Below are 21,478 nucleotides of genomic sequence, written 5' to 3'. Positions count from 1 at the left end.
AAGTTGCACTTTCATTTTGGTGGATGAAGTTCGAGTGTTTTATCAGTCCATTATATAGGCCCAATTTGCCAACACGTGTGTCTGTGCCATAAAAGATGGACATAGCTTCCGGGTGTGAAAGAAACAAACAAAAATGAAATAGTAGCAGCCAAAGCGCCAACAGTGAAGCTTAGAAATTGTTAATGTCACTGTGGATACATACAACAGGATTCTGCCTTGGAGGCAGATGGTAGCTTAGCACCATTGGCTTCTCAGCCAAGTGCATACACCAAATGTCTAAACCTGCAGTTCCTCTCATGCTTAGCAGGATTACTGTTGCAACAACACATCATCAGGCGGGTAAAATGAACCCGTCTCAGGTCTAAACCTGGGTCACTTTCTCTGCTATTGAGTAAACAATGCAAAGTTTGGTGAATTCTGCTTCACAGCCAAAACAGAAATCAACCCACTGAGTTGCTATGAGCGCTTAGACACCACAAGTCAGTTACCTCGGTGGGATCTTGTCTGACAGCTCCTGCTTAGAAATCAATAAGTCAAGACGATCATAAGGGCCCATGTTCACAGTCTGTATTCATACTAAAAAATTAAGATGAAGTAAGCTTTTGTCCTTCTTCTCTGCAGGAAGTGTTACATTCCTAATATAAACTATTCTTTAAAGAGCACCGACTGGTTTTGGAATTAGATTTCATTACTTCACAATATGTTCTTAGTGGATTACTTTTCCTTTTATTAAAACTGCTCCTTGTTAACTAAAATCACATCATGTTGCCGCTTAGATTCAACTTAATTATGTTTGGATTACATTCACATTGGGTCTCTCTTGTTAAGACATTTATTTATCGTCACAACAAAATGATAAATAATAAAACATTTCAAACTGTGCTCAGGAGAGACATCAGAGACAATTAATGTGAGGTAGGCTGCGCCAAGTGGAGAGAGATTGTTCATATGAGACAAGACAATCCCCTGCGTGCTCATAAAACCACAGAGTGTGTCTTCTTTCATTAAACTCCACAGAAGTGTTCACATGAAAAACTGTGTGTGTTCGCATTACGAGCACAAAGACTTGACCTTAAAAAAAAGCAGAGGACACACACACACACACACACACACACACACACACACACACACACACACACACACACACACACACACACACACACACACACACACACACACAGTAGATGTTTGGGCCTAAAAAAACAAAACAAAAAAAACATGTCCAACTGCTCCAGATAGGATTAAAATCATTTGATAGCACATAATATTACACCATTTCATCTCCCACTAGGAAATAAATTTTGTATCCCAGGATAAGATCCTGATATTTAATCAGCATCAGCTTTGTACAGAATGTTTTCATTTGTTATCAGTTTTAAAGCCGATTTACTGTTAAAAATGCTTTTACTGCTCCTTAATTTAACCGTTATCGCTCCGTGCAGATTGCTCGGTGTTACTACACATTAAAGGTCACTCATTTTTGCGATGCACCAGCTATGTGTGAACACATCTCCTGGCGTGTAGGGGTGGGAAGACTGTGTGTGGGCAGCTGGACATCAATGCTGCTACACACACACGCCTGCACTGGCAGTATTTTCTCTCTCATTTGCAGCATCCTACAACCCCAGGTCCAAAAAAATACCAGAAGCTGCCGGTGCTACCCCTCAGCCTCGCAGTAGATAAACCCCGGGACAGGGTTACGACTACCCATCAACTTTTTACTGCTGAGGGGTAAGAAGTTGGGTTGTTTTTTCAAATGTAAATAAAAACAGATCTGTATCTGTAAATCTCATATAACATATTTAATTCACATTAGCTCCCTTTGAATTTGATGACTGCACGACATGACTAAAAAAGTTGGGACAGGGACAAAAAAAAAAAAAAAAAAAGGCTGGATAAGTAATTGATCAAAGGAGCTTGCAAAGAAAAGCGTCTGGACTTCTTTAAGTTGCTTGAAGACATTTCACCTCTCATCCGAGAAGCTTCTTCAGTTCTAAGGTCAAATGGTGGAGAGTCCCAGATATAAACCTAGTGGGAGTGACCCCCCACAGAGGGACAAAAGGACCCCCTGATGATCCTCTAATTGCCTGAGCCAAGGTGGGAAACTGGGCGTGGGTCCCAATCAGCCAGAGTTTCGGGTGTGTTCGGGTTGATTGGGACCCACGCCCAGTTTCCCACCTTGGCTCAGGCAATTAGAGGATCATCAGGGGGTCCTTTTGTCCCTCTGTGGGGGGTCACTCCCACTAGGTTTATATCTGGGACTCTCCACCATTTGACCTTAGAACTGAAGAAGCTTCTCGGATGAGAGGTGAAACGTCTTCAAGCAACTTAAAGAAGTCCAGACGCTTTTCTTTGCAAGCTCCTTTGACTACGATGACCTGGATGACTGAGAACCTTCACAGACACAAGTAATTGATACTAAAAATAAACAGCTGGAGAAACATTTTGGAACTAATTAATTGGCAACAAGTCAGTGTGACATGACTGGGTATAAAAAGCATCTTAGAGAGGCAGCGTTTCTCAGGAGTAAAGATTTGGAGAGGATCACCAATAAAAAAAAAAAAAAAAAACTTCTACAAATGTGAAATCATTTCACAGTAATGTTCCTGAGTGCAGAATTCTGTAGACCTAGAATAACTCATCATAATACCATCAAAAGATTCAGAGAATCTGGAGAAATCTCTGTTAGCAAGGGAGGAAGGCAAAAATCTGTATTTCGCACTAACGATCTTTGGTCAGCCATGATTCTGTCATGGAAATCACTGCAAGGGCTCAGGAACGCTTTCAGACCGTGCCATCCACAAACGCATCATGCAAAAAAAGGAGCCATATGTAAACATGCTACAGATACGCTCATCATTTAAAACGAACTGAGGCAAAGTGGAAAACTGTGCCGTGCTCAGACGACTGGAAATTTGAAATGAATTTTGGAAAACATGGATGTCCTCCGGAGTAAAGAGGAGAGAGATCATCTGGTTTGTTATCAGAACTCAATTCAAAAGCATGCATTGCTGATGGTATGGGGGTACATTAGTGCCTATGGAACTGACTGTTTATGCAGCTAGAAAGGGTCCATGAGTGCTGAAAGGTATATACTCACTCCCATCCAGATGATGTCTTTTTCAGGCTTTTGAGGCTCTATTACCACAGCAGGGCTTCATAGTAGAAGAGTCCGGGTGCTGAATTGGCCTGTCTGTGATTCAAACCTTTCACAAACTGAAAATGTTTGGTGCATCATGAAATAAAAAATACAACAAAGAAGCTGCTGAACAGCTAAAATCCTATATTAGACAAAAAAGTCCATCAGCTGGTCTCTTCAGTTTCCAGGCTGCTGTTAAAAGAACGGGGATGCTACACAGAGGTACACATGTCCCTGTCACAACTTTTTAGAGATTAATCATTCTGTTTTATTTTACATTGTCCCAGCCTTTTTCAAATTGGGCTTGTACTTCATCGACACAGCCTGAGGTAAGTCCTCATTTAAAAAAAGCCCTTGAGAGGTATGCTTGTTCTAAACAAAGCTAAGCTTGTCCTTGACCTGCGGACATGACTTATAAAAGCAGAGGTTTGCCCAGCCCGAAGCAGGCAAATGTCAGTCAGTTAAAGTCAAAGAGGTTGATCACAGCAGGCTATAACAGGGTGGCAGCTGTCACTCTCTCTAAGTATGAGTAAAGTTCATCATCTGTTGTCAATTATCTGTTAATATATTTCTGATAAATTAATACCCACCATTTAATTATTTTAGTTTTGATTACTGAAAGGAAGAAACTGGTCTTTGGAGAGACATCAGAAGGCCTTTAGCCTGCTAGCCTCAGTGTGGGTGTGAAACCGTTCCGGTGTGATTGACAACTAAGCTGGCAGGAGCATAGGTGTAAACTAACTTCCGCTACAAACTGTAGCTCACAAGCTGAGAACAGACAGAGGTTTGTTAGCACTGATACTGAAGGAACAAACCAACAGCAGCAGGAAGAGGAACCTTTCAAACAACTTCCTGCTATTCCACCAAATAAACCAGGGTCCAAATAAAGCTTTATTAAACACAGTGGTTTAAAACTATTTGGATTTTTGCACGTTCAGCTGAACATATCACACCGGCTCCCTGTACTGCAAAGAATTAGCTTTAAAATACTATTATTAGCATTTAAAGCTCTTTAAGGAAGTGAAGAGAATTTGGTTGGAAACACAGGATTAGTTTTTATTACACCTTACAGTGGAGGGAGTGCCGCCACATGGGCGCCAACCGTTCACACATATTTTAACCACACAGGAAAATTCTAATATTTTGGGACAATATATGTTTTAAAGAAGGACCCAGGGTATGAAAACTTTAAAGGTGCCATTGTATTGTACCTTGGGCTAATAAAAGAAAGTGTTGTTAAAAAAATGAATGGTATATGTTAAAATATTACAAATTTTTGGTAAAAAAAAAAAAAAAAAAAAAGGAGACGGACAGAACTGGAGTAAACCTGATGCTTCCCATCTTAATGATGACCATGACTTTCACACCAAGATTTTACGGGGAAATGGATTTCCTATACCTGAGATGAAGAGGACGCTGGCTTCCTGCAACTTGGATGGTTATAGAAGTTTGGGACATTTGCGATCTCCCACGTGACCTTTTTCTTCTCTTTCTCTTGTAAAGATGTTAAGAGTTACTAATTTCCTCACTGAGTTATTATAGTTTTGTATTTTCTCATTTTCATTTTGTTTGACTTTTTGCTTTTATGTTTAGTTTACTTTAGTTTGTTTCCAGAACCGGTTTAAGTTTAGTTTCTCTTAGATTCAGTGTTAGTTTTAGTCATTTTAAATTATTACCATTAAATGGACAGCATATGTCAGAGGCAAGATTTAGGAAAATCAGTGCAGGTATTATGACCCACAGCCTTGTAGACATCCAAAGTCTCAATAAATGCATCCATCAAAACCTCATCAGACAAGTTGAAATAAGATTTATACCAAACTCACAAATACTAAAACTTCCTCTATATTTTTTCATTTCGGTTATCAAAGTTCACAAAATGATTTTTCACATCAAGTTTTACTTTTTAGTTTAATTGTAGCTACCTATTATAGCCTTGATTCCTGACCTACCACCAGGAAACTATATACTTTGAGCGTCAGTGTCCGCAGCCCCATCGCCATGTTGGACCCTTGTGCATTTTGGTTGATTAAAGAAAGAAGACACACCGACAGCCACAGCGTTGGAGCAAAAGTTGAACTATTCAAATAAGAGTGCCTTGAGCGAAGTTAGCAAACAAAAAGCAAAAACTTGAGTATGGTATCGTTTGGCACCAAGGACTTTGAATGCTGTCAACTTTAAACTTTACAGGATTTGTATAGGAAACCTATGAAGTTTGCATTCGCACAGCCAACTATGGCAACTAACCATAACTAGGCAAACAATTGCGTCACTAAACAGTCATCTTGTCCTGGAAAATTACCTTCCCTAACCTAGGCATTAAGAACTACAACTATCCCCAGTTGCTACTGTGCTAATTCTTTAATTGCACTCACCTGAACTAGAAAGCTGACTACTTGGACAGAAAGTACACAAAGAAATCCTGACAAACGCTTATTGTTTGTCAGATCATTGTGTTACAAAGACTCCTAAAGGGGCCACAACCACATTGAGAGGTCCAGTTGAGGTCATTGAATGAGCTGAGGTGATACCTTCGGGGAGATAGTGGCTTAATCGGTACATCTCTCACACCCCTAATAATGAAAAAGCCTCAATACAATACAAGGAAAGTAATTTAAAATTCACCCCAACACTGTTGTCAACCATTTTGGCCATTCAGGGAACGGCATTTCTGGGACTTCAGCGCCAGCAGATGCACAAAATAAGGGTATTCTTCCTCCTACAGTTGTTATAGCAGTCCAGAAACACCTGTTTGTCTTAATTAAGCGTTATGGGGAATTCACTGTCTTGTTGCTAATGCACAAAAAGCAGAAAATGGTTGAATGTTTAACGGCTTTCGTTTTATTGCACATGAAAAACAGCTATCTGACTAAAGCATTTACTGATACAAACAAAATTAGACCGCAAGTCCTCAAGAATGAAGAAAATAATGCTTCTTCTCAGTGCCAGTTAATTAGATAAATATCATCTTGATTAATACATTGATTTAAAAAAAACATCAAAATTTTTTTGTAAATTCCCAGTATAATGGGCCTGAACCACTGCAAGGCATCTACAAAGCCCTGGTTTTTCACCAGTAGGCTACATTTACTGCAAAACTTTAAGAAGAAGACAAGTTCAGTTGTCAATTAAAACAGGAATCATTGCAATGAAATCCATGTGAAGTCAAACTTTGGCTTTGACATTATACTCTGACGCATTTACGCCAAACATATTGTGGCGTTATATAATAACTGAGGCGCAGGCAGTCCTAAACTGTAAAGGTTAGTGCTAAATAAAGGTTAGGAAAGAAGAGAACTGTCTGTGATGTGAGGCAGGTGATTTGTGGCTATCAGACGCTCGTCATGGAGTCATACAGTACATGTGCACAGCGGCTCGTCACACGTTGTGGTTTATCCTTTAATAAAGCCGTCAACGGCAGCTCCACTCTCACCGCCCACTCTTCTATAACAGTGTGTGTGCTTGTGTGCAGGAGGAAGCCGGATCCTGCCCCCTGGTTCTTTACAGCTGTGGGAGACGTTTCTGTTTAATGAGGTATAGAAAGGCTTTCCCCTCAATTACTATCTATCAGCTGCGTGTGTGTGTGTGTGTGAGAGAGAGAAGGGGTTATTTAACTCCCCCTCTTCCTGCTCTTCAAGTCATCATCAATTCATCAACATTCAGCACAAACTGACAGTGATGACTGCTGCCCACTTTCTTTATTCCGGAAAAGCTAAATTGTGCCCGATGAGGCCAGATTTACATTTATTTTCGTTTTAGACAGTTATTAGACAAAGGACAGTACTTAACAGTTCATGGACGATAACAAATTTATAATTTAAAGTATTGTAATCTAGCAAGGACTCAATTTGAGGGAATTCCTTCAAAGGATCAAATGTGTGCAAATACACATGAAAACAATCAGGTGCAAACAGATCATTTTATTTGCTCTAAAAACAAAATAATCTCTTCACTGGAAATGTATGGTTGCTTAACTGTGCTACATGTAGTAACAAGAAAGAGATCAGCGGGCAGACAGCTCACCCGGAGCGTTGTGCAGAGAAACTGTCTTCAGTCGATAATCTCCTGGCAAACATGAGCATTTATTTAGGATCCTAGTTTCAACTGGTCAACTGTTCAGACCGTATGCTCTCCTAGGGAGATACAAGTCACATCATTGGCCTCTGAACACTGAGCCATCATATACACTTCGTGACATCTGAGCAATAATCAGATGTATCTCCAGCCACTTCTTCTGCAGACTGAAGTTAGCTACCTGCATTGAGGTCCTCAGAGTAGCCCTCCAGATCCCAGAGCAGAAAAAGGCAATCACCAATAGATGGAGTCCAAAATGATGGAGACAGACTCAGCAAGCTGACCTACCTCTAGGGCAGGGGTGTCCAACTCCAGGCCTCCAGGGGCGGTGTCCTGCAGGTTTTAGATATCACCCTGGGTGAAAACACCTGAATCAAATGATTAGTTCATTACCAGGCCTCTGGAGAACTTCAAGACATGTTTAGGAGGTAATGTAGCCTTTTAAATCAGCTGTGTTGGATTAAATACACATCTAAAACCTGCAGGATACCGGCCCTTGAGGCCCAGAGTTGGACACCCCTGATCTAGGGAAACACTAGAAGAGAAGAACTGTGTGACTCTGGTTAAGGTGGTTTGCTTCCCAGATCCTCCAGAATAAAGCTGCATATGAAATCTTTGTGAGTGTGGGGTTTAGTTATATTAGAAAAGCACCTTATATGCTGTACATAACAGTCTATTAACTATTTAACTGGAGTTAGCTAGTTTTCAGTGATTAAACTTTCAAAATAAGAACTAGGGGCTATACCAAAAACAAATTGCATCGCTGTTTTAAACATTGGTGGGTGCAGTGTGTTTTAAAGTACCACATTACAATAGTCACATTACATTTTTCAGTTGGTATTGTAATGATTTACTGTACTACATTCAGTAAATACATTAAAGTAATTATGAAGTTCTTCAGTTATCTTAACAGCAGGCCAAGAAAAGTATCAAAACTTGTCCTTTCCGTACTGGGCAGTCAACACAGAGCCAAGAACCTCAAGGGATGACACAGCCAAATGTCTGCTGACCCCAGCCCAGCAGCCAGAGCCTGATCTTCAACTGGTAACAAAGGTGGTGACCAAGTGATGTAGACTCTGCTCCTACCTTTTTGTTTTTTACAGTAGAAATTTTGAGCAATACCCCTCCACAAAAAAGTGTGTTTATGAAAGTAGTAGAAGTAGAAAAGTGCTATATAAGAACCAGTACAATTTACCATTTACCAGTTTTGGAAGATGAAAGGATAAAAATGTATCCTAACCCTGTAAAACTAAGTTCATCATATATGATACATGAGTTTTTGATGCCTCTACATCATCAGTGTGATTTTTTTTATCCTTTAAAACCCTGATGTAGACACATGCAGTGCTACTGCGAACAATAAAATGCACAAAAATGCTGTAATTAGAAAAAAAATCAATAACCATTCCTGTTTCAAAAAATTTGAATTTTCAGGGAATTATTTCATGGTTCAGGCTTTACAGAGCTGAAATTTACTTGCGTGGTGTATGTTTAAAATGCTTGGGTGACCCGCCCAAGTAAATTATATGAGTAAGGAAACACTGCTGGCTTATTTCAATATATTTAGTTGAATAATTATCACCAGCTTAAGGCTCTGTCAGCAGCTCCACCCGCTCCAAGCTAAATGATACTTGATACTTATATCTGTGTGTAATTCTATTTAAGCAGATAGTGTGCAGGATTTTCCTTAGTTAACCACAGCCTCGCGTTTAATAATAGTGCAGCACATCAGGGTTTTTTTTTTTTACTGCTGTCTGATAGAAATGAAGTAAACATCAGCAGCTGATTATTTTTGTTTAGTATCTCTACTTATATAAAGATACTGAATACTAAATTACAGGTTCCAAATTATAGTTTGGACACATTTCTGGACAAGAGTAGTTTAAAAAAGCAACTTTACAAATATTACCCAGTCTGTTTGTGTGTGTGTGTTTCCCGCTAATATCTGTAGATATTTCAACAAATGTATCAATTATCTACAAAAATCAGATGTGACTCCCAGCTGCCTGGAGGAAAATGGATTAATACACACACACAAGCTCTGTCCACACCTCCAATCACGTTCTAGCACACCAAGTGCTTCACCCACCCCCTATTAACGCACACATTCACACGCAGAGGGGATCTCTCTCTTTTTGCACAAGTCTATTATTAGCTGTTCAACCCAGAGACAAACTAATGACACGTTGGGATGAATCACCAGAGCTGCTGCCTCCGACTATCATTACACTCACAGCAGAGCTACTGTAGAGACATCCATGTAGGATGCTGGCCACCACAAATATAAACACACTCATACCATTAGTCTGCTTCAACTGCTACAGCTTCTCGTCCATTAGCGTCCGAAGCCCACGTGTCTGCAGGTACAAATCTAGATTCAGCAAATACCCACTGTTTTATTTCATATCAAATCCATCTGAGGATTTAACCTCATTACTGTGTCGATGGCTTGACAGATTCATATCCTAAAATTTTTTGTCAATAACCCCTGCAAAGCTTTTTAGCATCTCTCAGCCTCAATGCTCAGACCGATCAGGTATCAGCCAAACTCCACACTCAGCACGTATTCTCTGTAAATATCTTCATTACATTACAGTTCAGTTACATGATCAGTCAGTTCTAACAGCCACAGCAGAGCCTCCTGTTACCGTGCATTAAAATTATCCAGGCAGTGAGGTATATAAACAGCTTCCATCTGGGAAAGGAGATTTCTTTTGCATTGCAGAGAAAAATAAGAGGCGCGCATGCACCATAAGAAGTTCAAATCTGCCCCAAGGCCTTTCTTGATTCCTCTCCCCATTGTCCTATAAAATTAAGCCTAAACAATTTTAACTGTTTTACAGTGCTTTGCTCATAAATTTTTCTTAAACTAGTTTCGGGTGACCTGTTCCAAAGGGTCATCGTCTTCTGATGACCAATACCATCACCAACAGGTTGGCAGAGGAAGCACAGGTAGGCATGCTACCTCAGGCCTAGAGACTGGTCACCAATGGTCACGAGCTGCTGGTGGAAAAATTGTTTGAAAGACCTCCTTGCAATAATTTTGGTCACTAGCAGGTTGCCACGGGCAATGATTTGTCTACAACCCCCTGCTAGTTATTGTCCAAGCAGTACTGAAACTCTGAAAAGTGCGACTCGAATGGAAATCGCCTACAAAATAAGTCAAGCCTATTCTAACACGTTATGGCGGAACTTTTACTTTGAAGGCAAATGTCCTCTATTTCTGGTTTTCAAGTAAAGAGAATTCAGTCAAACAAATCGCATGGAGGTCTTTGATGCAGCACAATCTTTAGCGTTTGACGGCAACCTCAAAATAATTCACTCACAAACCAATTGGGGACTACGTATTTTTCCCTTGTGACCAGATGATCATTCAAACCGGACTCTGCCTAAGGTTGTGCTTCCAACCCTTCATGTTTGCCCCGAACACAAAAAAGACAACACTGCTCTCTCTCAGCAGCACATACGTGTGCTGACACTGTTGCCTCACAGTAAGAAGGTTCCCGGTTTGAGGAGTTTGCATGTTCTCCATGTGCCTGCGTGGCTTCCTCCCAGGTTATCTCGGGATTCTAATGTGGCTGTGAATGTGAGGAAGATAAAGAGCTTAAAGCATAGAGAATAAAGTGCAGTATGACTGTATAGCTAGATGTAGTCTAAATTGCTTTGAGGAGTCACTAAGACTAGAAAACCTCTATAAATTAGAGAGATGAGAGACGTCTTTGCATGGTTACCTGTTCTTTGCACGATTTAGCCTGCCGTGATAAGTGGACGGATATCAGCCGAGCATCTTAAATGGTATCAACTTATAGCATCTCCCTTGCTCTTTACTTTTTTCATTTTAGATCTCGAGATCTACAAGCATTAATCATATCTGGAGATGGCTACATGAAACTACAGCGAGGCAGACTCAGCTTGTTATCAGTCCTGTTATAATAATAATGTTAAACTGATGAGTTAGCAGGGAAATGAGCAAATTGCCCATCACCTCGACCCCGTGAGGACGTTGTCCATTCACACAAACCCAATTTAAACCATAAGGTGATGATTATCACATACATACCATGACATACATAAAGAAACATACATGACATACAAAAAAAACAAGATTCAGAGCCCAAATTATATCACAGCACAATACAACCCATTGATCTCATTTAAGAGGAAAGATAGCTGCTACATATATTAACACAGCTACTTTTGGCTGCTTATTTGGTTAGCACTGGGGATAACCCCATGGAAATGTAAAAGAGGAACTCAGGGTCAGAAAAATAGTTTTTCCGGTTCTACCCATTATTCCAAACAGCCAGAGCAGGAAGCTGTTTTCAGCTTTCCTTCCCCGCGTCCCTTTACGCTCATTTAATTCTTTTACTGCATCCCTATAAAAGCAAAAGACCAAGACCCTGTGTTAAACTGAAAAGGGATTTTATGTTATAGTTAATGTTTATTTATTTATTTTGCAAAGTAAACTATAAAACTCGGCTCCACATTCTGCTATAAAATGTCCTTCCCACTGATCTGAACACACTGTCCTCAGACAACCAGAAATTAAGGACATGCCAACTCAAACAAGTAAAACTAAGGAGCTAAATAATACAGTGAGAGTGGACCAGGCATACTGATTGGCCATGTTGTTGTCTGAAGCACTGTTATCAAACTTCACATACAAAGACGCTTGATTGAAACATGATTAATCTGCTGCTGTTCCTGCCTGCTGTACTCAGACTGACCATTGTTACTCTAAGCAAGAGGATACCTGGGTTGCTACAATGATAAGTGCTGTAAATTATGTAAAAAAACAAAAACAAATAATACACGCAGCTAATACTTCTGCATTTCCACTCGCAGCCTTAATGCACAAAGAGCCCAGCTTTAAGAGCTTGCAGCCAAGGTTAATGGGCGCTTAAGTGATACATTAGATCGTGTATCGGGTCTGAATTGGAGGTGATACGTGATCTATGTGTTGCCTGTTTCTCCTGTACCTGCAGGACTGCCTCCAGCCTAATGCTGAGGGAGCTCATTTTACATGTTAAAACACTTTAAACCAGACGCCACTTAAATCTGCAAGATCGGCTGCTAAAGTGATGAACTTTCCTGGTTGGATTCAAGTAAAATAACAGATTTTAAACAAGTTGAGGAAACAACACTGACACATCATCCACTTTTTAGTTTGAGCTGTAAGTTTTTCTGATCCCTTTGCAAATGTGATTCACTCTCTTTTTTGCTATAATTTTGGTTTCAACCATCTCATAACGCGTTCTGTTCATTTTGATCTGATGAAAGTTTAGACAGTTTTTGTGTTAATTCCCGATATAAAATGGAAGGACCTACTTCTGGGACTGAAAAGTGAGGCTTTAACCTGAACTCTTTCCCTTCAGGCGGAAACTTCTCTGGCTGTAAACGGTTGTATGGAAATCTATGGGAAACCGACCCTTTAGCTCCGTTGATCTATGAGCTTATAGTCTCAGTCATTAGTTTTAAGTATTATTCAACACAAGATGATGTTTTTTCTGTCAATTATTGTCCCAATATGGTCAAAAATTAAGATACAATGGAGATGACACTGGAGAAAATGCTCTGCTCAGGCTCATACACTGCAGGGCTCTAGTTTTAATAGAAAACTACATCATGAAAACTGTGACGTTTCACCAAATCTGTTTTGTGCAGCCAAAATGTTTCTGGCAGAAAACGCTCATCTCTAGGCTTCAAAACGGGACTTCAGAAACCGATTGGAGTGAGGTCACAGTAGCTATGTCCCATCTTTTATACTGTCTCTGTCAACTACTGCTACCGTCTTCAAGCACAAGCGCTTTTTATCATTTTGCTAGTGCGATAAAACAGTCAAACTGGAGCCCTGCAGCGTGCATGCTGCTCATTTCATTTTCAATATTTATCATATTTGGCTTGTTGTCGTCCCAGCAATAGTATGGTTTGATGTGTATCTATGTGTATTTTTCTAGTTTTTTACCATCTCTGATATACAGCTTGTTTTTGTTGGTTTGTTCAGAGGCCGTGCTCTCTTGCAAGAACTCTCCTTGAGGCACAACTTCTGAGAGTGAGCACCCACTCGTCACTGCATGTGAGAAAAACAGTGAGACGGATATTATTGTTTCCAACTTTCTCCCTGACTGATTATTTTACTTGTAAATATTGCCAAATGGTCTGGACAGAACGAGTTTAAGAGCTTTTCTCTGAAAACAGCTGCAGCAGCCCAACACAGCACAATGTGAGCAATAAGAGCGACATAAAACATACCTAAATCACATAAAACTGAGCCGAAAATCAGATTCATCCAATCATTCACTGATTCAACCCATTCAGTGCACAGTAATTTAAAAATGTAGTGAAACATTGGGGTTTAAACATCTTCTCTGCTAAGTCTAACTAGTTATAATAATAAGTTCATTGAGGTTTGGGGGGGAAATTGTGGATTTTATTGAAGCAAACCCGAGTAGCGTGTGAATCTGAAATAGTAAATGAAAGGTCGTCTCTACAGTTAAATGTTTTATTGACCCATCCATCAACCCGGGCTGCTTCACACGTCCAACTGTTAGTAAATTTTATGGCTCTGCAGTAAATTACTCCCACTTCTGCTCCCAACTGACCAGCGTCATGGCTTCTAAACATATAGTTTTGCTCCGCTGGCTGAAATGACTGATGCTTTTGTTTATCTTGGAGAGCCGATCTGGGATATTCATGTTTCCCAGAAGACGAGTCCTCTGGGTTTTTGGGAACCAACTGGCTTTTCCTTAAGCAGTATATATTAATTAATAATTTAACGCCTCCAACATTTTGCCTTGGGTATATAAGATGGGAGAAATAAATGGCCCTGTTTGACCTTCATACAGTAGCTCCTCAAATCTGTCTCCCTTGAAAATATAGTGTTACATGGAGAGTGGCCAATGAGTGATTCATTGCCTCTAACAAGCCAAATGTACAACAAAGTGCCTCTGCCAGAAAACAGAGACAGTGGGATATTTTACAAAGTAAGCCTGTGCATTGAGCTGCAGTTATTTTGGTAGGCTTGGCTAAAGGATGCTTCACACATCCAGATTGGACGGACTCTTATTTTTAAAATGACTGCCACAACTTTAGCTTTTCACTCGAATCCGATCAGCAGTAACTCTCACACGATGAATCACACAGAGCTGCGCAAAAATATTACTACAGTACATATAAAACACCCACATCTTGCAGCCATGCTTCTGCCTTGTTTCACCTTCACACCTGTTTCAGAGGGCATGAAGTTTCCGAGGGCTGTAGTAAAACGAAGTTCAAGCAATAACAGCATCTAAGACTAATATCATTCTCCAAATGGCCTAGTTCACTGTTATATTACCATTTATATATTACAGATGAACAAACATGCTGTGTGGCAGTTGGCTAAAATGTTTTTTCACACCTACTTTTACTTTTTGGTTTAGCTTTAGTTATAAAAACACAGTCTTATGTAATAATCTTGGTGTGCAGCAATTATTTTGCATTATTATTGATAGTATTTTAATTCATTTATATCATCAAAGAATTATTACAAAGTTAAGAAACAGATAAAGAGGCAATGTGGAATACCTTTTGATTAAAGATTGGGATATTTTCCAGGGTTGTCTTAAGCAAGGTGCCTGAATTGGTAACTAGTCCACTGAAAGATTAGGTGTGCTACTTTTTACTAGTAAGCTGTCGGGTTAAAGATCAACTAATGTCCAATTTCATCACATCAGACATTTGTACTTTCATATGCAGTCTGTCAGCTCTGAAATCGGTTGAATACAACCAAGAATGTATGAACTAACAGTCACTTCTATAGAAACCCATCAGATTCAAACTCTTGCTTCGGGCCTCAACTTTCTGCTTCCTTGGAGTGGTTTGGCACCAGGTGGTGAGGGTGGAAGCTCACGTTCACCCAGCTGAAAGCTCAGACTTGTGAGTCAGAGCGAAGTCACACATCTTTGGATTAAAGTATGAAGCGCATTAGCGAGTAGACTCCTAATGTGCAGTATGAACTGGAGGAATCATCACAGAAAACCAAACCTGTTTTAGTGTCCATATGGGCAGCTAGATAAAATATATGATGTGTGATTTCGGGCTTTCCAAGACTAAAGATAAGCATGCTGAAATTTTCCTGGCAATGTCTTTGGTCGCTCATACGATCAAAGATGGCTGCTGTTGATCCACTAACCAGCCAAGCAATAGGAAACGTGCATATCTACAGTGCAAATCTGAAATTTTAACAAAGATTGTGTGATGTCTCCTCCCTGTGTATTCCACCTCTGTATTATCACGATGCAGGAGGGAGGATAGTGCAGACGTGCATCTCCGTAGGTGATATCATCGTACAGGCGACATGTTTTGTCGTATCCAGGTTTATAAAGTACACGAAGCACAGTGTGAAGTGCAGTGACTGCTTAAGGCCTCAATCACAGTAGAGGAAAAAATAGATCATCAACCTCCGTGTGACCACAAAAAAAACATGGTTGGTGAGCGATTGCATTTAAATGGTTTCCCAGACGTTGAGGTTGTGAAGCTCCCTCAACGTCTTGTCGAAGGTAAGTGTGCAACAAGCTTGGAGTAAACTTGGGTTGTGTTCCCTTTTGTGACTTTAGCTGAACCCGGCAACACCAAGAGATTTTGAGACTTGAGACTTGTGCTGTAATGTTGAGAAAAATTCTACTTTTTGAGTTTTCAAATATGTTGCTAAATTTAAAAATTCTGGCCGCTTTTGAAGTTCTACACAAAACTAAGGGAGAAGCTGATCGTTGTGGGGAGTGATCACGTGGTCCAATAATCACCTTGGCTGTTTTGTTTTATTAATAAGTGTAAGGCAAAACTGCTGCTTAGATTAAAATTTGATTAATTGCACAGTTTTACTAAAGGCTAATCAAAACTCTGTAAGCCCACCTTATGGTTGATCAGTTGCTGAAAGATCAGGCACGCCTACTGTGAAGCGTTGAAACAGTGGGTTAAAAAAAATATATATATATCTGCAATACAGTCCCAATCACTTGTTTGTGATTGGATCGTGAGCGACAATCTTTAAACATTACAGCTTTCACTAGATTAGCATTCACTGTGGGTATCAAAGTATCACGAAAAGATGGAAGTGTGATGTGACATTGCAAAAGATGAATGTAGATGAACGGTTAAAAAAGTGGCATCATGAAGCCTCAAACTTAGTATTTTCACTATCGTCATCTTGATATTTGATACAAAATGTGACGAAAGGATCAGTCCGAAGGGAAAACAAAGACACTGCATTCTCATTGGCTGGATTTTTATGCTGGATGATCCTCCTTTCCAACTCTAATAATAACAATATTTTACAAAATTGACTTCATGTTTTAATCTATGACCTTAAACTAGTGATTGGGCCTAGGAAGTCATCAGGACGGCATTTACTGAGGTCATGGATCATAGGAGCCCACAGTCATTTTCCCATAGACTTCTATAATCTGGACTTCTTTTTGGAACCACATGAGTCGCCCCCTGTTGGTCATTATAAATACTGATTTAAGGTTAAAGGCACTTCTATCTTTCATGCTTTCTTTGGTTATTGTGGAGGTTTCTCAAATACAGAAGACATTTTAAAAAAAGCTCAATAAATTTAGAGTGGGTAGTAGCTAATTCCTCCTCTATTGTGCATCTCAGTTTGGAAACCTTTACACTCAGTGGTTATGTATTGTACCTGCTAATAACTTGTTAGCTCCTGCTCTTTGAATATTTAAAACCATCAGGCACAGGCACGCCAGCCGATGCAGCTGCTCCTAAAGAGCATGAGTTAAACAGAAAAATCTACAGGTTTTTTCATACTGTTCCCACTCTTTGTCCTTTGGGGTTAACCTGCATGTGAAGACAGGGAGAGGGAAGGAGGTGGCAAGCTGCGCTAGATGTTAAGTGCTGAACGGTCAGTGACCTTGTATCCGCCAGCCAAACAAACCTGGACATTGCGATAGAGACAGCGTGAATGTGCGGTGACACTGATCTGGATGTGGCTGCTGCTGCAACAGGTTAAATACGCTCTGCAGAAAGCCCCTGTGAGCACTCCGGGCTGTGCGTGAGTTTATCTTCACCACAGCTGGAAGAGCATGCATGCAGACCGGTCGGTGCAGTCATTTTCAACATGCAACCATGCAGTCCCCTTGCCACTCGGTGCCCTAGATGAGTCCTTCCACCCTCTTCTTCCCAGCACAGTTTCTGCACCTATTTTGGATTCAAAAACCAGGCCAGGCAGCAGAGCTCAGGGCAGCCGTACATTTCTGTCTCAGCTTTACCGTTCATGCCAAGTTTGTTCGTGCCTCAGAAGCTGGATTGTTACTAATTTAACTGAGCAGCTGTTAAAAGCGTGCATGTTAGAGAAGAGTCCACTCATAAACATATCTGTACTTTGCTTCTTTTCCTTTCGCAATGGGATTGAGGTTGAGGTAAACAGCACACATCTGTTAAATGTCACTGATACAAATGTGGTAATCTCAGTCTGCGGCCATTCATTCAGTCTGCGACTTGGATTTTAGAGCGTAACGATTCAGGCTAATAACGTAACCGGTGGGTTATTTTTAGCCCGTGAAGATGCGCTCAGCAGTGATGGCGATGGCTTCCTCCTCCTCCTACATCACAATGACGTCGTGCTGTTACGCAAAACCAGGGGTTCACCTTTTGTGGACCTACAGCTCCGACGTAAATTTCTGGCACAAAACAGGCGCAAGTGCGCAAATAAAACACGCAGAACAACACGAACACATTCCGAGGCGAGGCGGCTTTTAACTTCTGCTTTAGCTTTAATTCCGCATCTGTAACGGCACTTGTCTAAACTTGATGCTGGCACACCCTGGTATGCCCAGAAGCAGGCGGCTGGCCGCCCGGGAGGGCAGCAGGCTTCGGGCATCCCGCTTCATCCTGCTCTGGACCCAGTCGGGGTCGCAGCTCCGCTCACCTGGCGCAGCTCTCCACAAAGTAGAAACCCACATTTCAAAAGCACGGCCACTGACATTATCTGACTATACAGAGACACGGAAATGACAGCATGCCACGAACAAAAAGTGGACACTTAACTATTTGTAGAGGTGCTGGAGACACAGGTCGAGGCATTCCCCCTCCACTTCGTCCTCAGACACCAGGTCCGACAAGGGGCGCATCGGCAGCGGGTCGCCCTCCTGCAGAGGCATCCTCATCTCCCGAATAAAGAGCTCCAAGAACCGTCGGAAGGTTTTCTCCTCTGCTGCGGCCATCATTTCTCATTCCTGGACAGACAGAGACAGCTCCGCCCGTCAGTACACTAACTTGCCGGGCTAAGAAGAGAAGAGTCAGTACACTAACCGAACTAGTTGGACTGACAGTGCAGTACCATACTACCTGAATAAATGTGTACTACCGGAGGAGCAGGGCCGTGGACTACCGGCGCGTCTGAAAGCAGCGGACCCGACTGGATGAGCGGACCGTGGCCTCTACGGTTACACTACAGGACGAGCTGTCACAAGCTGGACTGAGCCCCCATTCAGAGCAGAGCGGGAGCGCGCGCCGTGTTATCAGGGATTTCGGATGATCAGAGGGCGGTGACGTCAGAGAGACGACGCCAAAGCGGGGTCGCGAGCGCGCACGCAACGTTGCCTCCTGACGTCCCGAGACCTTTCTGAAGACATGCCATCACGATGAAGGTGATAGGTGTTTAAAGTAAACACGAGTGGAGGAAGGAATTCAGATATTTAACTCGAGTACAACAGTACTAACATATCACAGTCAGAATGGATTCACTACATATATATATATACACACACACAGAGCACTTTATTACAGCTTATACACTTTATTACAGCTTATACAGAGAACTTTATTATACTATTTAAATGTAGTAGTTTTTATGTGTTTTCATTTTGTGAGTTAGTTTTAGTGCTTTTTTTTAATATAACTTTTTCTTAGGTTGTAGTATTCTTGCAGTATTTTTGGGAACAGTACTATGACTATGTTTCAATTTACAGAATTATTAATATATTTTGAGGAGAGCACGATGGCGTCGTCATTAGCACTCTGCACTCCGCACACAGCAAGAATGTCCTGGGGTTTGGATCCACCATCTGGCCGTGGCCTGTCTGTGTGGAGTTTCTGTGTGTGTGGGTTCTCTCCGGGTACTCCGCCTTTCTCCCACAGTCCAAAGATATGCAGTTAGTGAGGTTAGGTTAACTGGTGGTTCTAATAGGTGTGAATGTGAGTGTGACTGGTTGTCTGTCTTTCTGTGTTAGCCCTAGAGACTGAAACGATATACTGTATATATCCACTTGATAAAGAAAATAGCAGGACTGATAAGAGCATGTATTTTACTAAACACTGATACCTCAAACAGGAGTTATGACTTAGTTTTTTTTATCTGGATTTGAACAAACTGTTTCAAAGTCTTAAATAACTAATACTTGTCTACTTACTTTATTTCCTTTCCCCATGAACACACATCTGGCTAAAGTCCGGAATTCCCAGATGATTTCCCTCTTAGCGATAATTTTGGATTAATTTACTTACAGAGTACATTTCCATGGAGAGAATAGCAGCTTACAGAGCTTAGGAGAAATGTTATAACGGTCAGAAGTGATGTACATGATCACAAGTTGCAGGTATAACCTCAATGTCACAGCACACCCAGCCATACACAGAACACAAGCACACACATCTCTACACAGTATATTTTGCATTTTGCAGCCTACATTAGCTTCATTCATATTCATTAAGAATTAAGGCAGTTCTGAAGGCGAAAGGGGCGTTCAAATCAATACTTGCAGAGTGTGCTTAATAAAGTGGCCATGAGTGTATATCCAGATAATTACACAGCTGTCTATTTGTCTATATATATAAAATTGATCAATTCGAGTAGAATAAAAAACAGAACATTAATGAATATGTTATTTCATCTGAAAATGTATTTTAGGTCAATCCACTCATCATTGATAACACTTTTTTTTTTTCATTGATAACACTAAAAACACATTTTTCCAAAGTAAACAAAAAACATCAAAATTTCAGTACAAGAAAAAACCTCATTGCATTTATGTGACAGCTGCTGTCGCTTAAAGATATTAACAGTTAAATGCAAAACAAAAGCAGAGCTAAAACATGAGACTTACTAAAGAAAAAACTTAGAACAAAACTTTAATGATTGTTTATGTTAACTACTTAAAATGGGCAGTTTAATTTTTTAAATTTGTATTATTTTTTTTTTACAAATTAAAATTTCAGTCTCACATCATTCTTACGGTTTATATTTTGACAGTATGGTTTTGCTTTACTTTTATTTTTTTTATTTATTTATTTTTACATCTGAATTAATATTTATGTCAATTAAGGTTATTCTAATTAACTAAAACTAAAAAAATAACACTAAAACCACGTATGAAAATAAAAAACACACGCAAAGAAAACTGTTTAGTTAATGGAAAATAGTAATTAATTTGAAAAAGAAATTAGAAAAAAGGAAACAAAAACAACTGAAAGCACATCTTGTTATTATCAAAATAACTCAAATTAAATTAAAAAAATTTTTTTTTAAATTTAGTCTTTGGTCACTAACAGCACTAGGAGAGTTTGCGGTGAATGTTTAATAAGACTGGGATGTCTATTTTCTATTTAACTTCTTAAGTCTTAGGATCCTACAAAGAGCATCCGTACGATGATAAAGAAAACCTAAACTACTGAAAAACTGTTGTGACGAATAAGTACGAATCAGGTGGGCTTAACATCTTAGACTTTTCTACTTTAAATAACACTTTCAAAATTAATTGGGCTAAACATTTTCTTAAAAACCCTACCTCTATCTGGAACTTTATACCATATCATATTTTCTCTCGTTTTGGTGGCTTTAATTTTATTTTAAATTGTAATTACAATGTTGAGAAACTCCCTGTAAAGCTTTCATCCTTCCATAAGCAAGTCCTCTTAGCGTGGACCCTCATTTATAAACACAACTTCTCACCTCACAAATACCTTATCTGGAACAACAGAGATATTTTATATAAAAATAAATCACTTTTCCTGGTCCAAAATGGGATCCTATTGGTGGCTCAGCTGGTTAACAAAGAGGGACAACTACTTACTTACAACGACTTTATTGCACTATATAATTTTCCAATCAGTGTTCAGGAATTCTCAATGGTGCTTGGTGCCATACCGTCAGGGACTTTAATGTTATATAAAAACACTGACAGCTCAATATCTACCTCAGTCACTCTCCCTGATCCAGCTGAGTCACCAATAGGAAAAATCTGCTTTTCACAGGAACTTGGTAACAGCAATAAG

The 21,478-nt window shown here is 40.1% G+C and overlaps 1 protein-coding gene across 3 annotated transcripts in view; it reads right to left on the bottom strand.

Moving 5' to 3' along the window:
* The window catches only part of ppm1e (protein phosphatase, Mg2+/Mn2+ dependent, 1E), a 60,261-nt gene extending 41,553 nt beyond the window's left edge, over positions 1–18,708 (bottom strand). Inside the window, exons 1-2 of one of the 3 annotated variants that reach the window (XM_085421173.1) lie at positions 18,554–18,708; positions 18,254–18,441 (exon numbers count right to left, since the gene is read on the bottom strand). In XM_085421173.1, coding sequence (XP_085277299.1) covers positions 18,254–18,432 — 179 coding nt within the window. In that variant the 5' untranslated portion in view covers positions 18,433–18,441; positions 18,554–18,708. Of the gene's footprint in view, positions 1–18,253; positions 18,490–18,553 lie in introns of all 3 variants that reach the window. The other 2 variants (XM_085421176.1, XM_085421175.1) reach the window with 2 other exon arrangements.
* Between the last annotated feature and the right edge of the window lie 2,770 nt (positions 18,709–21,478).

This window comes from Rhamphochromis longiceps, linkage group LG10 (genome assembly GCF_057381845.1).
Source record: "Rhamphochromis longiceps isolate RC_006_pf linkage group LG10, R_longiceps_female_GT1.1, whole genome shotgun sequence".
Classification (NCBI taxonomy): Eukaryota; Metazoa; Chordata; class Actinopteri; order Cichliformes; family Cichlidae; genus Rhamphochromis; species Rhamphochromis longiceps.
The sequence above is the reverse complement of the archived record's forward strand: the minus strand, read 5'-3'. Positions and strand labels throughout refer to the sequence as shown.